This window comes from Myzus persicae, unplaced genomic scaffold (assembly GCF_001856785.1).
Source record: "Myzus persicae strain clone G006 unplaced genomic scaffold, MPER_G0061.0, whole genome shotgun sequence".
In the NCBI taxonomy this organism is placed as follows: Eukaryota; Metazoa; Arthropoda; class Insecta; order Hemiptera; family Aphididae; genus Myzus; species Myzus persicae.
Genome location: NW_019102309.1, coordinates 364,079 through 379,335, shown reverse-complemented (window position 1 = coordinate 379,335; position 15,257 = coordinate 364,079). Strand labels below are relative to the sequence as shown.

At 27.1% G+C, this 15,257-nt stretch overlaps 1 protein-coding gene across 1 annotated transcript; it reads right to left on the bottom strand.

Annotated features, from left to right (window-relative positions):
* Positions 1 to 4,681: 4,681 nt before the first annotated feature.
* Positions 4,682 to 14,778, bottom strand: LOC111031854 (kynurenine/alpha-aminoadipate aminotransferase, mitochondrial-like). The gene is given in 9 exon segments (XM_022311961.1): positions 4,682 to 4,961; positions 5,684 to 5,892; positions 7,119 to 7,425; positions 7,494 to 7,637; positions 9,050 to 9,166; positions 9,454 to 9,643; positions 10,353 to 10,521; positions 10,861 to 11,068; positions 14,559 to 14,778. Coding segments are annotated over 9 exon segments (1,437 nt in total). The 5' UTR covers positions 14,595 to 14,778; the 3' UTR covers positions 4,682 to 4,904.
* Between the last annotated feature and the right edge of the window lie 479 nt (positions 14,779 to 15,257).

The window sequence follows — 15,257 nt, the reverse complement described above, 5'->3', positions numbered from 1 at the left end:
TCGCGCCCATGTCCCCCTTCCCATTTTTATTTTTACAATTGAATCTCGATGACTTTTAAATACCATTTTTAAATTTTGATAACCAGCCGGTTCCTTATACATATTCATTTTACCATAATTTAATTAATGTAAATAACGCTATGAGTTTAGGAATACTTATATTGTAGACTGCTGCTTTTAATGTTTGTGTTTAGTGCAACTTTTATCATATTTTTATGTTTTTTGATTCTCACAACGCATTTGTCTTGTGTCCCCCTATGTCCCCCTTGCCATTTTTATTTTTAAAATTTATATATATTTGATTTTTTGTTTTCTTGATTCTCAAAATGTATTTGCTCGCGGGCCCCTATGCCCTCATTCCAATTTTTTTCACAATTTAACCCTTGTTTAATTTTTTAGTCACATTTTTTGAAATATTGATAACCAGCTGATGCTTTAAAATATTTATTTTCTCATGATATATAATTATTCTAAATAACGCTATGAGTTTAGGAATAGAATATAGGTAATGTAATCTGCCGTCTTTAATGTTTGTTTTAATTCACATTTTGTCATATTTTCTTTTTTTTTACTCTCAAAATTTATTTGCCTGCGGGCACGCTTGTCACCCTTCCCATTTTTATTTTTAGAATTAAATTCTATCGAATTTTTTTTTTATTTGATTCCCTAAACTCATTTGCCTGTGGGCGTCCATGCCCCCTTACATTTTTTTTTCTTTCCTTTTACTCAATTATTTAAATCATATTTTAAGTTTTGATAACCTGCAGTTAGTGCTGTATAAATATTCATTGTATCATGATCTAATTATTGTACGAATTGTACCTTGTATGAATTTAGGAATCCTGATATTGTAGACAACAGTCTTTAATATTTGTTTTTAATGCACATTTATTTCATCAACTTTTTTGTCGATTCTTAATATACTTTTGCCTGCGAGGGGTTCGTTCATTTTGGTCCGTGATTAGGAAAACTGTTAACACTGCTATAGAAATAATGACTACGCCTGTAGTTGTACTATAGATCATTCCAAACAAATTTTAATTGTCTTTAAATAATAATAATTAATAACCTTTAAATATCTACTATTCTTCTACCTGATAACGAGACTGTATGAACTATTTATAAAATAAATTAAAGTATAAAAATTACAAAACTCATATTTAGTTTTTTCTATATATTATACATACTCAAAATTATCATTTCTGACTTCAGTTTTTAAACTAAATGATTGAACATTATTGTCAGAAAACGCATTTAATGTGTCCGCAGTAATATTTTCATGTATAATCGATGAATTATTCCACATCAAACTCTCACTATGTACATCGGATATATCCAAATTCGACGATGGTTGACAACTAATTGGGGAGTTTTGGGGTGTTGACGTATGTCTGAAATGTTATCGTATTGTTATAAGAATATCATACAACAGACCGAATTTAAAATGATGCGTGTATGGCTATGGTTTATATGCAATAAAAATTTGTAAAATATAAATAAAGTATATCTAACGTCTAAAATAATTTTTAATGTGCCATAAAGGCAATTATTAAATAAATACCATTTCAAATTTGTTGGATTTTCATGAAATCTAAATATGCAATTATATTATTCATCTTGTACAACATATGCAAAAAAAATTGTTCCATTTAAACTAGAATAAGCCAAATCTTGGATATGGCTGATAACCAATAAATTGGGAATAAAGGAATAAAAAACATACAAATGCATAGAAATTCTAATTTTTTTTTTTATTATTATTTTTTTCAAATTAAGTATATTATTACAAATATTGTTATTAAATAAAAAAAGCTTAAAAATGTTATTCAAAGATCCTCCTAAAATCAATTAAAAATATATAAAGTACGTAGTCACAATTTTTTTTCATAGACATTTAAAGTTTGTTTTTTACGAAACTGGATATTTAAATGAAATATAACGACTTTAATTGTATTTATATAATTCAAATATATTATTCGTGGGTATTGGATACTTAAACTTTATTATTATAACCTACCTGCAGTAGTATAAATAACAATAATAAATTAAATTACTGTAGTAGCAGTATAAAATATATATATGGGTAATCAATTATATTTGGTAATGTAGGCTTTAAGGCTGTGACAGCCTTTGCTCAACATCGTTTTTCGTATATGCGATGATTTGCCATTGAATTCAAATTTAACAAATCCACTATAAATACTATAGGTATTCTATAATATACAATGACAAGGTACACAGACACCGAGAGTCGAGACACCTATCTACTGTACAGTAGAGTGGATACCTACTTCCCCCCCCCCAACTTTTTAAAATTGTATGTGTATTTTGACAATGATAGATATTGTGAAATAAGAATTTATCTATAATATGTATATTAGCTGTATATTTATAGATTATAATATATACTTCCAGTATATTATTAATAATAATTTATTATTATTATTTTATTCTTACTCAGTATTTTGTATACTGTCTTGAGATTGAGGCACAATGTTTTCAGGTGCTTCAACTAGCTGCAGGGTACTTGAAGTCGACTTATACCTAGAACATATTCTATTTTATAGCAAAACAATGTTGACAAAAAGTTAAATTGTAATCAAGGATGTTTAGAATTTTTCTTAAGGGAGGGCTTTCAAAAATGTTTTGAAATGTTTTCGGAAATTATTATTGAAAAGTTGTAGCTAGAGCCCGGATTTCAATGCGAAATGCAAAGTCATAACCCATCCTTGATTCTTGAACAATACAAGTATGAAATTAATTATTTTAAAATTACTTTTTATTATATTGAAAAAGACAACTTCCTCCTTTTTTTTGGCATTAGATTTTCTTTTAGAAGGAAATCCTTTTTTATTCACCATAATAATTTATTACAGTAATAACAATAACACTTATAGAATAAAGTAATAAACAGTCAACACATTGAACTGAACCAAATAGTACAGTCCACTGTGTAGAACAGCAATAATTACCAACTAATCAAATCATTGATGTCTAATATTGACATATTGTATTATATATTTATATTCTAATATTATATTTTATTTTTTGTCCTGTATTCATAATAATATCATAGTAATAATTATTAATATTTAGTTTATAAATAAACATCGATATGCGTGTCAACAACCAATATAGACGCATGCCGTAAATAGTTCAGTTGCTTGTGCTGTAGTGGTGGTAAAATACATTCATAAGTCAAAACCATGCCGCTATTGCAACGGAAACACGTGCAGCACAGGTCGATTACGGAATTATATTTTTCACCATCAACCAAATTAATTTATTACTTCGGCATTTCTCTATTTTCTCGAGTTGAGAAAGTCATAAAGCGGTGAAACAAAAAACAAATTGTTAATGACAAAATTATCTAGGGCCCTACGGTGCCATTTTGGGATACTTAAATTTAAATACGTTTTGTAAATGGTTAAAATATCAATTTTTTTTAGTTTTTTAATTCATTATAACTAATAACAAAATTAAGATACAAAAAATCGGCACCGTAGGGCACTAGATAATATTTTTGCTATTCAATGTGTTTTTGTTTCGTATTTCTATGATATATGTGAGCTGAGAAAATTAAGAAATGGTAAATTATGTTTTTCATCATAGAACAGTCGTACTGACTTCCTCTTAATAGTATATATTCTTAGCTAGGGGAGGAAAATGCTTACCATGATAGAGAAATCTCTAGAAATTCATCCATCACTCTGTGATTTGAAAATTGAATACAAAATTCATAATAGTCATACTGAAAACAAAATATCAACCTACGACACATTTTAGCACGATTTTTTTTGTTTAGACATTTGAGGTTCAAATTTCTTCTAAATTAGACATTTAAACAAAGAATAACGATGTTTGTTGTTTTGTTGTAATTCAAAAATATTTTTCTTGAGGATTTAAAACTTTTAAGTACATAACCATGTAATTATATACACGATAATATTTTTAGAACATTCACATTGTTTGTATTTTATCATCTATTTATTTTACGGTTTATACCATATTAGTATATTACTAATAATAAAAAAAAAAATATTTTTTAAGAGTATAAAATGTATAATAGGCTGACAGACTGCCTCTGCCCAGATCGTTTTAACTTTTTCGTAAATGTAATGATTTAAATTCAAATATAATACATCCATTGCTGTAGTTCCACACTTCACACCAGAACTGTAAACGGTTACATAATTTATTACCTTTTTTAAAATTAATTATTGGTTTTTACGCTTGTATAAATACAATGGAGCAGGCCAGTACTGGTCTAAATCATTTGAGGGCACCTTAATTTTTGTTTTTAATCTTATATTAGGCTATAAGTGAATGTCCATTAATTTACAGATTACAATGTCTGCCGTTCTACTGTACATTATTATTGGTGTCGTTTGGGTTACTGACCACTGTAATGGAAGGTGTTAAACTTGAATTCAATAATATATCATTGTATAAGAAAAATATATACATATTCGCGTATATACATTTCTTCATCTATGTGTACGTAAGTCGTTGGGAACAACACATGTCTAGGACTTAAAATGAGGTAATTATTTTCACAATAGGGTAGGAAAGTAGGTACTACAGTTAAATAATATCCAGTATGTAATATCAAAGTTATTTACCTACACAGAAATGTAAGTTAGTGCTAATTGGAGCTTACCAAAACCAAAAAACAATAGAATAATTTTTCATACATTTTTATTTTCACTATTTAATTACAATGTGTATTATTAGGTATGAATAAAAAAAATACAATTAAAACTTAAAACTTAAACAATGTGATAAGTTATCACCGATAACTTAACATAATATTATACAATCAACGAAAATATAGTTGCAAATTCATACAGATCCTTATTCTATAGTCATAATCGTTAACTGATAAGTATGATTTGGTGTTATTGTTACGCACCCTGATCCAACAATTCTTCTCGTATAGCTTCCGCCAGCAGTAATATTCCCTAGAATAATAACACAATTTTACACTTCGAATATACTCGGTTAAGTTTACGAGGAAAAACTAATAGTATACAAGTAGTACAACGTGTAGTATGAAATCTCGTTTTTAATTCATGAAATGGTACTTACATTTTTCGTGAAAAGATCAATTTCACCTAACCTACGATACATCTATACAAATCTATACTAAACTATAACTGTACTATAAGTGTCAGTGTGAAAAATATGTTTAAAATCCATGAAATATATAACTGTTCATGAAAAAATAATCTGATAACCGTCCAAAATAGTAACATGTTACTAGATATTCCTCTGCAAAGGAAATTGAGAAGTCGTAGTTATGTTTTTGGGTATGGTTAAGTGGACAAATATCTAGAATAGCGAGCTACATTTTGTCAGAAATTTAATGAATTTGAAGATAATGTTATGGATTGATTTTTAATATAAATTTATATTTTTTTTTATTAATTTTGCGTTTCTATGGCAAAAAAAGACGTTACTCAAAATCGGTTCGAAAAAAAGTTGTATTCATCCCAAAAACCTTTCTATGTTGAAATTGATTTCACGAAGTGGCTGCTACATATCTATACAAACCTATTTTAAACTATAACTATCATTTGTCTCATATAGTAGTGGGCGTGGGTACTGTTTGTAATATACATCGAATACAAAAAGTTAAAATAAATATTGCAAAAATTACTTTTTTGAAAAAAATAACACTTACTCGATCAACTTCTTCTGGCGATGCAATGGAATACGAAAGTCGAATGTAGGGACTTGGATTTTCAGCATTGGCTGATAACGCATATCCAGGAGCTAAAAGTATTAATTTACCCAAACATCTATCACCGACTAATTGTTTGGCATCGTTCAGTCCAATTATTTTCAACCACAGAAACATGCCACCATTTGGCTCGTACCATTCAGCTAGTCCTGCTTAGAGAAATTTATTAGGTTAATAGGATGTTGTTATGATAACAAAATTTCTGAGATAAAAGTCCTAACAATTTTACTAATAAGATTTAACGGTTATTCTGTTAAATACAAATAATCGTCTTATGTGGTGTCATTTTTTGAGTAAAACCTTAAAATATCTTAATACATTTTGAAAAACTGTGTAAATTCATATTTAGTAAATACATACTTAAATAGTTTTATATACCTATACACGTATTATAAACGTATAACTTATAATTATTATTTGTCACATATATATTTTATTATTATTTATAACTGTCCAGGATTAAATATTACCAATGACTTATTTCCTAATAATCATGTAGGTACCCAATCACTGTATAAATATATATTATTGTCGATATATTTCGCCTTTTTCGCTTATCCAAAATAAAGTTTATTTATTTTTTACTTAGTGGTTGTTATTCCATTGTCGATACTTTCACTATTTAGTTTTCAATTATTTTATTTGACGATTATTACTTCGCTATTTTTGATGGATACCAATTAATTACCCCAGAACATTTGTTAGTGCCCCAAAACAGTTAATTTGTTTTCTTTTATTAAGAAAAACAAATATTTACAATCTGTACAATAGAAAATACAATAGAAAATACAATAAGTAATAAAATATATAAAAAAATGTACAAGGTTTGGCGGCTTGAATGAGGAGAGCGTGCGTCCACTAATGCTATTTCAACTTGATTGAATTTGTATAGCTTGTTTTTATTTTAATTATTTATTTGGAAAGCCACGTGTCCAAAAGTAATAAAAGAGCAATTTGATATCAGGAGATTTGAGTGGGCTAAAGTGTTGGAGTGGAATTTTTTTAAGTGAGTGGAGGACCTAGGTATTTTGAAATCGTTATGAAGGGTGTTGTTACTAACACGCATCACAGAGCTTTGGTTGGTAATTGAAGTTTATTGACTGAAAGGATTGAAAGAAATTTAGATTTGAGACTTATTCAGATCCCCAAATTTAGATGTCATGAGTCATTGCAGAACAAAATCAGTTTTTTGCAGAAAAGAATATCAAAACTGTAAATTTAAAAAAAAATTAGCAAGGAACGGTAAACAGGCTGTACACTCGACTAGATCCCTCAAACTCGTTCATAATTTTTGACAATATTTATATTTTGATTTTTTTTTTCAAATTTTATTATACTTTTTTAAGGTTAATTATTTATTACAATGATTGCTTACCTCGAAGATGTTTATTAACTGCACACATTGTGTAATCCAACTTTTCCTTATAAAAGTTTCTGATATGCATGAAATGAGAAATCAAACCATCTTCGCCCCATTGTGATAGGAGCTTGTATAAAAGTACTTGTGATAATGATGAAGTGTGCATTGATGATGTTTGCATGTGTAGTTCCATTCTATGCAGTAACGTTATGGGTCCGGTTACAAATCCAACACGTAAACCAGAGCTCATGATTTTCGAAAACGAATCGAATCGAAGCACACTGCCCTCTGTGTCCATAGACAAAAAACTTACAGGATTTTCCTAAAACCATATTTCAGTTAATCGATTATTGTTTATTAATAATCTTAACAAAAAGTGTTGAAAGTTACTTTTTCGAAATGTAAGTAGTAATATGGATCGTCTTCAAGAATGAGCATATTATATTCACAAGCCAATCGGTAAATTTCACGTTTCCTGTGAGTGGGTAATGTAGTTCCTGTAGGGTTCGTTGCAGTAGGGTTCACATAAATAATCTGTTATAAACATTGTGCGTGGGATTATTATAGAAAATTGGCTAATTGTCTAACTTAATCATTGGAGATAGGACAAAGGTGTATTGTAATTTTTAATTTTAATGTGACAGTATTATTATTATAGCCTTTAAAAAGTGTATCTTATCATTGAGTAGGTCACTGCAATGACTAACTAATGGATGTGTTAAATTTTTATTCAATGATAAATCATGGAAAGGAAAAATGTATAAATTAAAAAATTTCCAAGACAGGGAAGGTGGAAGAGCGTGTTAGAAGCGACGATGGTTTTAAATGGACCGCTATAAGCTCTAGTAGAAGAAGAAGATACATTTTATACGAAAAAAGATTCTGAGAGGAGTCGGTTTGTAAGCCTATTATCATATTCATACATTATAGATATTACTAGTCATTATTAATTATAGTAGGTAATTTATTTAACTATTAGTAATATGGTATATACTATAAATAGGCAATATTTTACAATTAATTTGAATGTTTTAAAAATGTAATTTCGTGTATAAAACATAATAATTTACTTTAAAGTTAAAAGTTTCAAAACTCGACAAAAAATAATTTAGGATTTCAACAAATTAAAAGTAATAATTAATAACTAACATCGTAACTCTTCATTTTTATTGCTTAAGAATTTCCGTTTTTTGTCATTTTTGTTTTTGTTTTTTACGAAAATTTTTAAGAAAAATACTAAGAATTATTTATTTTTTTACCTCTTAAAAGTCAAACGAAGTACCTATTGGGAACTATAGATACAATTTTCTATCAAAAACCACCCTCATAGATGAAGATTTGAGAATTTTTTCCACTATATATCTCGATCACACATTAATTAATAATTATTGTAAGATCAATACATTCGTTGCTTCACTCAAAATCCTAAAACCAACTACCAAAGTAGTTTTTTCAGAAAGTCTGTTTATGGTTTTCTTATTTTGACTAAGTAACTACCTAAATTGCGATTGTTTGATTTCCTATTAATAGGCCTAACTTAACACTACATGAATATTTTGATACAATTTTTGAGAAAACAAAAGTGTAAGCAAATACACAATTTAAAATTTTGATATTTCTGTAGTTTATGTTCTACGCTTAGAATATTAGATGCTATTGATATAAACGTATATGATATATAATATATTTATTAAATAGATACACTTTTGAATTATTTTTTATTGATTATAAATTATAATATACGTAATTGTTATATCGAAAAATGCCAGATTATAAATAGGTATAAATGAGTATTGAAATACAAAAATAATTTTAGATAAAACATTCCGGAGGTTGGCAAAATCTAGTGTGATTGTCGAGTGTAACAAGCAATAAGGGTCAAAGACCCCTAGAATTTACATAATACACATTATATACATTATAACGTACATATATTAGTAGCTTACCTTGGGCATTGGCATCTTTTTTCTTTTTCTTTCAACTAAAACTTTCTCAATTTCTTCCACCACCATACCACAAGAATCTTGTACTATCGGTATGATCTCAGCATCATATGGTCTGAACTGTAAATATATGGTTACTATAAGATTTCATGATACAATTAAAATGAGTTACTTCATAAATTATTTTCAATGTTGAATATTATTTAGATTAAGATGAGTTATTATTTTATTGGTAATTAGTGAGGTATTAAAAATACAGTCTACAGTAAGCTTAGCATTTTAAATAATAACTTTTCAGTTGCAAGATGTATATATATATATAGATATAATTTATTATATTATAATGATTTCAAAGTTTAATATCTATGCATAGTGTCGGCAAGGTACTAAGGTATCGATAGCTTTACCAAGTCAACGGCTCCCGTGTAAACAGGATCAGGCATAATCACTGAGTCGTTGCAACGCATTCACATGTCCACAGCCTTTGATAATCCTTCTTGTGCGCCAGATGTCATAATGATACTTCTTTTATTCCAACATTGAGGTCCATGAAACCTGTCTTGTATTTCTTCCAATATTTTAATCAATGGTCGATATCTAATTTGAATACATAACAATAAATTAGAATATGAGTTTACAAATAACGATACATTCGAATCCGAAAAATAAAATTGAAAATTGAAAATTCTAATTAAATCTTATAAGTAGGTATACATTAAATATTATAATGAATAATTTTTGGAAAAAATGTTTAATGCTGATAGTTAGAACGAATTTAAGCCATTTTTTTAGTTATTTTAATCATCCATTATGTCTATCTTATTAAATTGTCTTAGTCTATTGCGTCAGGCTTCTAATCGTTATTTTTTTTTTATAAATGACATAATGGTCTTTAGGTCAAAACCCACACTACACAGAAGCGGACATCCCAAAATTATACCTTGCATGCAATCCGGTTGTTTTGATTTGTAATCTTTATCTATCAGTAACCACACGACACTTAATTCGATCACACTGATTTTATTAATTAATCTAAATATTCACGTGATTATATAATTACCTATAATACAATAAATGTTTATAACCAAATAATCTGAAGTATGAATTATCGTATTCATATCAAATTCATATCTCAAAATGTATTTGTTTTTTTTTGGTCATTCGTCAATGAATACAATTGTTTAGGTAAATAATATTAAAAGCTTTCGGAAACTTAAAAGTTTGATTTGTAGGAACTAGCATATTATGTGATTAATTATGTATTGTTTTCTATTGAATAATAAAAAAAAAATTTAAATAAGCTTACCCAACCGATGGCAGATATTGCAAGGCATCAGAGAGTTCTTGACCTTGAAGTTTAATATTCTCTCCAGTAATTAGTTCCACGCTAATTTTCTTGAACGGAAATGTTAGTACGTTCGGTACTCCTACGCCGAATTTTATGCAGCTTTTTGGTAGTTTCTCCAACACTCTAGCTGAAAGAACATTCAATAAGTGTGTTACATTTAAAAAAGTCTTTTATTGCTGCAATTACAACACACAATATATCAATCAGGGTTTTGTATTTAGGTTTTTGTCTATGTGGGGGGGGGGGGGGGGTATGTATTTATCAAAAACTCATTAATTTTTGTCAGTTACTATTTGAAGAGCTACCATTATAGACGTGTGTATGTTCTGCATTATTAAAATATCCATCAATATGACCAAATATTTTCTTGAAATGCAAAAAAATCTTTTAAATAATAGGTAGGCTGAAATAGGCTAAATCGTAAATACATATAAGCCACTGACATCAATCACAACATTATAGTTACTAATTTCTCGAAGTAGAGACGGCTGTCGTTTAGACGAAATGTCATTTATGAAATATGAATAATCAATTGTAAACGGCATAGCACTGTTTTGATTGTGTGACGGTTGTGGGTCTTCAGGACTATACTCAGGAATTAGACGATCTATTGGACAATGAGCCACTGACGCTGGTTCATTAGCGGACGAATATAGTTGATACTGCGCCATATTCTGTAAGAAAAAAACAAAAATAATTAAAATAACAATAATATTAATCGAAAAACGATCGTTAAGTAAGTGTTGGATCACAATATTACTATTTTGAATTTTAGCATCTAATTAATTCGTAATATTGCTTAATTAATTGAAGATCATATTAATTAGAGTCAAATACATGAAAAAAATAAGTTTGTACATATTATTATCTACGAGGTACGTATTTTTCTTCAAATTCAAATTACACAATTACACTATATACTATTATATAATTATTATAATACAATACTACATATTTAAATATAAAATAAAAATAAGAAAATATTTTACTACCTATTTAAGCTTACCTATAGGTCATTAAATTGATTATCATTTTACATTTAAATAAAATACATCACGTGTTTAATGATAACGATCTGTACAGGCGAACACGTGAAAAATGCGCATGCATAACACAACTACAGAAGTAGGTTATATTGTAGGTTTATTAATAGCCTTCGATTGTGTCATTGATTATTATAAAGAGAATAAAAAACAAATTGAAATACTGTACATGGAATTTTAGTTTTAAAATTATCCATAGAAATATGAATACAATTTAAAATTTAAAAAAACTGCTGGAGTTCTTCGTTTATTATCTAGTCCTGAATATCATATAAAATATGAATAAGACAAGCTGATAAGGAATTTAACATTGACATTTTGAATTTTAAAAATTAATTGTTGTTATTTTAATGTATTTACTGCTACCACAATAATATGACAAATATCGTATGCTGTAGAACATTTTTAAAAAATATTATTTTTTGTTTATGGAATTTTAATAACCCTGCAAAATGAGTAATGCATAAGTGCCTAAATTATTTTTAAAATTAGATCAGTTATTTGAATGAAACTCATCTCCAAATGTATTACCCAGCAGTATTGTTCTACAATGGCATTATTTAGTTCCACTGTCTCAAATCATAATATAATACATTACTATATTTTGGTAAAAACATAAAAATTTGAAGGAAAACTAAAACCTTATTTTTTGTGTCCTTCATCTAATATTGATCAGTCCTCTGAGAAGTTCTTACTCATTAAAATTACCCTTCATGATTTTCTTTATTATACTCTAATAGTCGACACATCACCGAGACAGAGTCAATGTTTAACAGTATTGATCCTAAACGATCAAACTATATTTAATATTTATTCGTTTCTACTGCGGATATGTCGATGTATCTAAATACAAATTTAAATTTTTAAATTATCAAAGTTTTTACAAAGTTTAGTACACGTGGACTAACTACTAAGACTACTTAGGATAGTTCATCCATGGTATTAGGCCATTAGGGTAAAATATACGGGACTATGATTTTTTGAAAATTATAGTAATTAATATTTATATGACATTACATATTAAAATTTTATTTTTTATAAGATAATGTAAGTCAATTAAAAGAGATCATTTACAATACATTTGGACTGTTAATGAGGACATTCAAAAATGTGTATTAAAAAAATACATCGATAATAATATATTATGTTCATTATAGAAATAAGTTCCACACTCAAATAGTCAAGTATACTACTTAATTAATGGTTTAAAATAGAATACAACATAGATATAATATGTTATATAATATCTGAGAATAATTCTCACATCATTTTTACAAAATTATATAGTATTAAATTATTACCAAAGTGTTGTTTGTTGGTATATAATATTTTAATGGCCTCATTGACAGTTCAAATGTATTACAGATGATGCAATTTCTTTTTTAATTAACTTCGAGTTATCAAACATATTTGTCGTGGTTTATATACCAGAATACAAGTGAACAATTTTGCTCTAAGAAGTCCTATATATGAATGTTAAGCTTCTGTAATGATTTAAAAGATTTTGATTTTCTATAAATAATCAGATAAAATTAAAATATTGCGCTATAAATGTATTATATTATTAGTATAAATAAATTATGTGGAATTCATATTATGTTTAATATTTTATTATCATATTAACTGTACTTGTAACCCCTGTGGGTGTAAATCATTTAATAAATAAATCAATAATAATATTTCATTATTATTGTTATTAACTTATTGCATACCAACAGTATGTTATATAATAGTGAACAAGCCAAAATCAAAGCAACTTTTTTTTTAAATGCTAGTAGTTTTGACTTTCCTATGAAAAAATATAAAATATAGGTTTAAATAGACATATACGTGCCACTATATTTTATGTATTTTGGTTTTAGTACACCTTAGTTCACGGAAAAATCGGTATCGATGTATATTGCTTTTTGAATTAACTCGACCGGGGTGGACAATTCACCTGTAGAGGATTGTAATAGCACTTAGTATAAATCGAACGTAGTTCAAACTACTATCTAAGAAACAATTTAAAATTTTCACTAAGTTGGTCAAGTAGTTTTTGAGTACAAAAACGTCAACCATACATTCAACACTCAATATCAATAAATTGTTTTCAGATTTATTTATCCTAGGTCATAAACGCAAAGATTTGATGCATGCTTTTACCTCATCTACCAGAGTAACTAATGGCAACCAATAACCATTTATATTTTATGTACGAAAAAAAATTATTTTCTCTAATTATTTCTACTATTAATATTATAATCTGTAAGATGTAATCAATGGAAACCATTTATAAACAAAAAAAAAATATTCAATTTTCATTTTAGATCTGAAAAGTCTTAGAACCCTAGTGTGAGCACCTCATTAAAATACGAATTTTGGAAAATCCTTTCTTATAGTGCACTCTTACATGGTGGTATACTAAGCCACTAAGGTATGCCATATAAATATCAAGTCTCCAGATAACATAGTTTATGCTCTATGTTGATCAGGCAGTCAGTCAGAAAAACATTTTCTGTTAGGTATTCCAATTTTCCAATTTTCCGGGTAACTTTTCTAATTTTTCTTTTCTTAAAAACCTCATTTGGACTATTACAAACATATTTTTTTTTAAATTGGCAAAATAGATTTAGCCGTTCTCAAGACAAAATAACCGCATTACATTTTTATTTTTTAAGATAATCATAATAATTACTTGACGATACATAAATCATTAATATACAAATATAATACAAACATTTAGTAGACAATGTACTTAGTATGTAATATTAAACGATCGTAAATTAGTTTTCATAGAGAGTTTATAAACTGTGAAAGTAAAAGGTTTTACAAAATTTAGGTTTTATAATATTATTTTAAAAAACTGTTTAAGGAAAAAAGAATATTAAATGTATAGTTGTCAATATTTTAATAACTTAACAATTAATATCAATCCTTTTGATAAATGATTAAAATAATAGAATAAAATGTACTTAATATTTTAAGTAAAGTTTTAAATATCTATAGCCAATTTTGTTTTGAAAATCAATGTTTTTTTTAATTTTAATAGTTATGTATCTACTTAAAAATTTAAAAATTGATTATTTTAGTCCATAATTAATAATAAATGACTAAAATGGGATAAAAGTACAAAACTTACCAATTTCATGGAAATATTTTTTCTTAAAGTCTTCATGATATTATGTCTCTTTTAGTTTAAAAGTATTTATAGCTTAATGTTTAGTATGTTGTCTATGTTTTTGAACTAAAACTGTTCAATGCTAATCATAAAACATACAATTTAAAATTTATTTTATAAATGGACCCATTTAAAATTATAAACTTCAAATTAATTAGTTTGATTTATTTTATATCAAAAAGTACATCTTGAAAGAAAAAATTGTTAAGCTTAAAACAAATAACAAGCAAACAACAACCAGTTATGATTTAAAATATTTTTTAACACGTTAAACCGTCAACTGTACTATTACAATGAACTCATGAACAGTATAAATAGTATAATAAAACGATAACAAAATGAACCGATAAACATGATTAATATGTTTGATCTTATCGAAATTGTTGTCCAACCTGACCAATAATGTAGTACCTAATAATTTTTGCGTGAACTTGTTAACTACCAAATGGTAATTAATTTATTCACGAAGCTTAGTTTGTTAAGTTATAATAATAAAATAAAATTGTATTACGTTTGAATGTAGAAATCTTCGTAGTTTCTTGCAGTAAAATCTTCAAAACTGCTTCGAATAATAAACTGAAAATAAAAACTTCGGAATCTGATCAATTTAAGTAAATATAAATATTATAGAATACACTATATAATAATTTAAAACGAAAT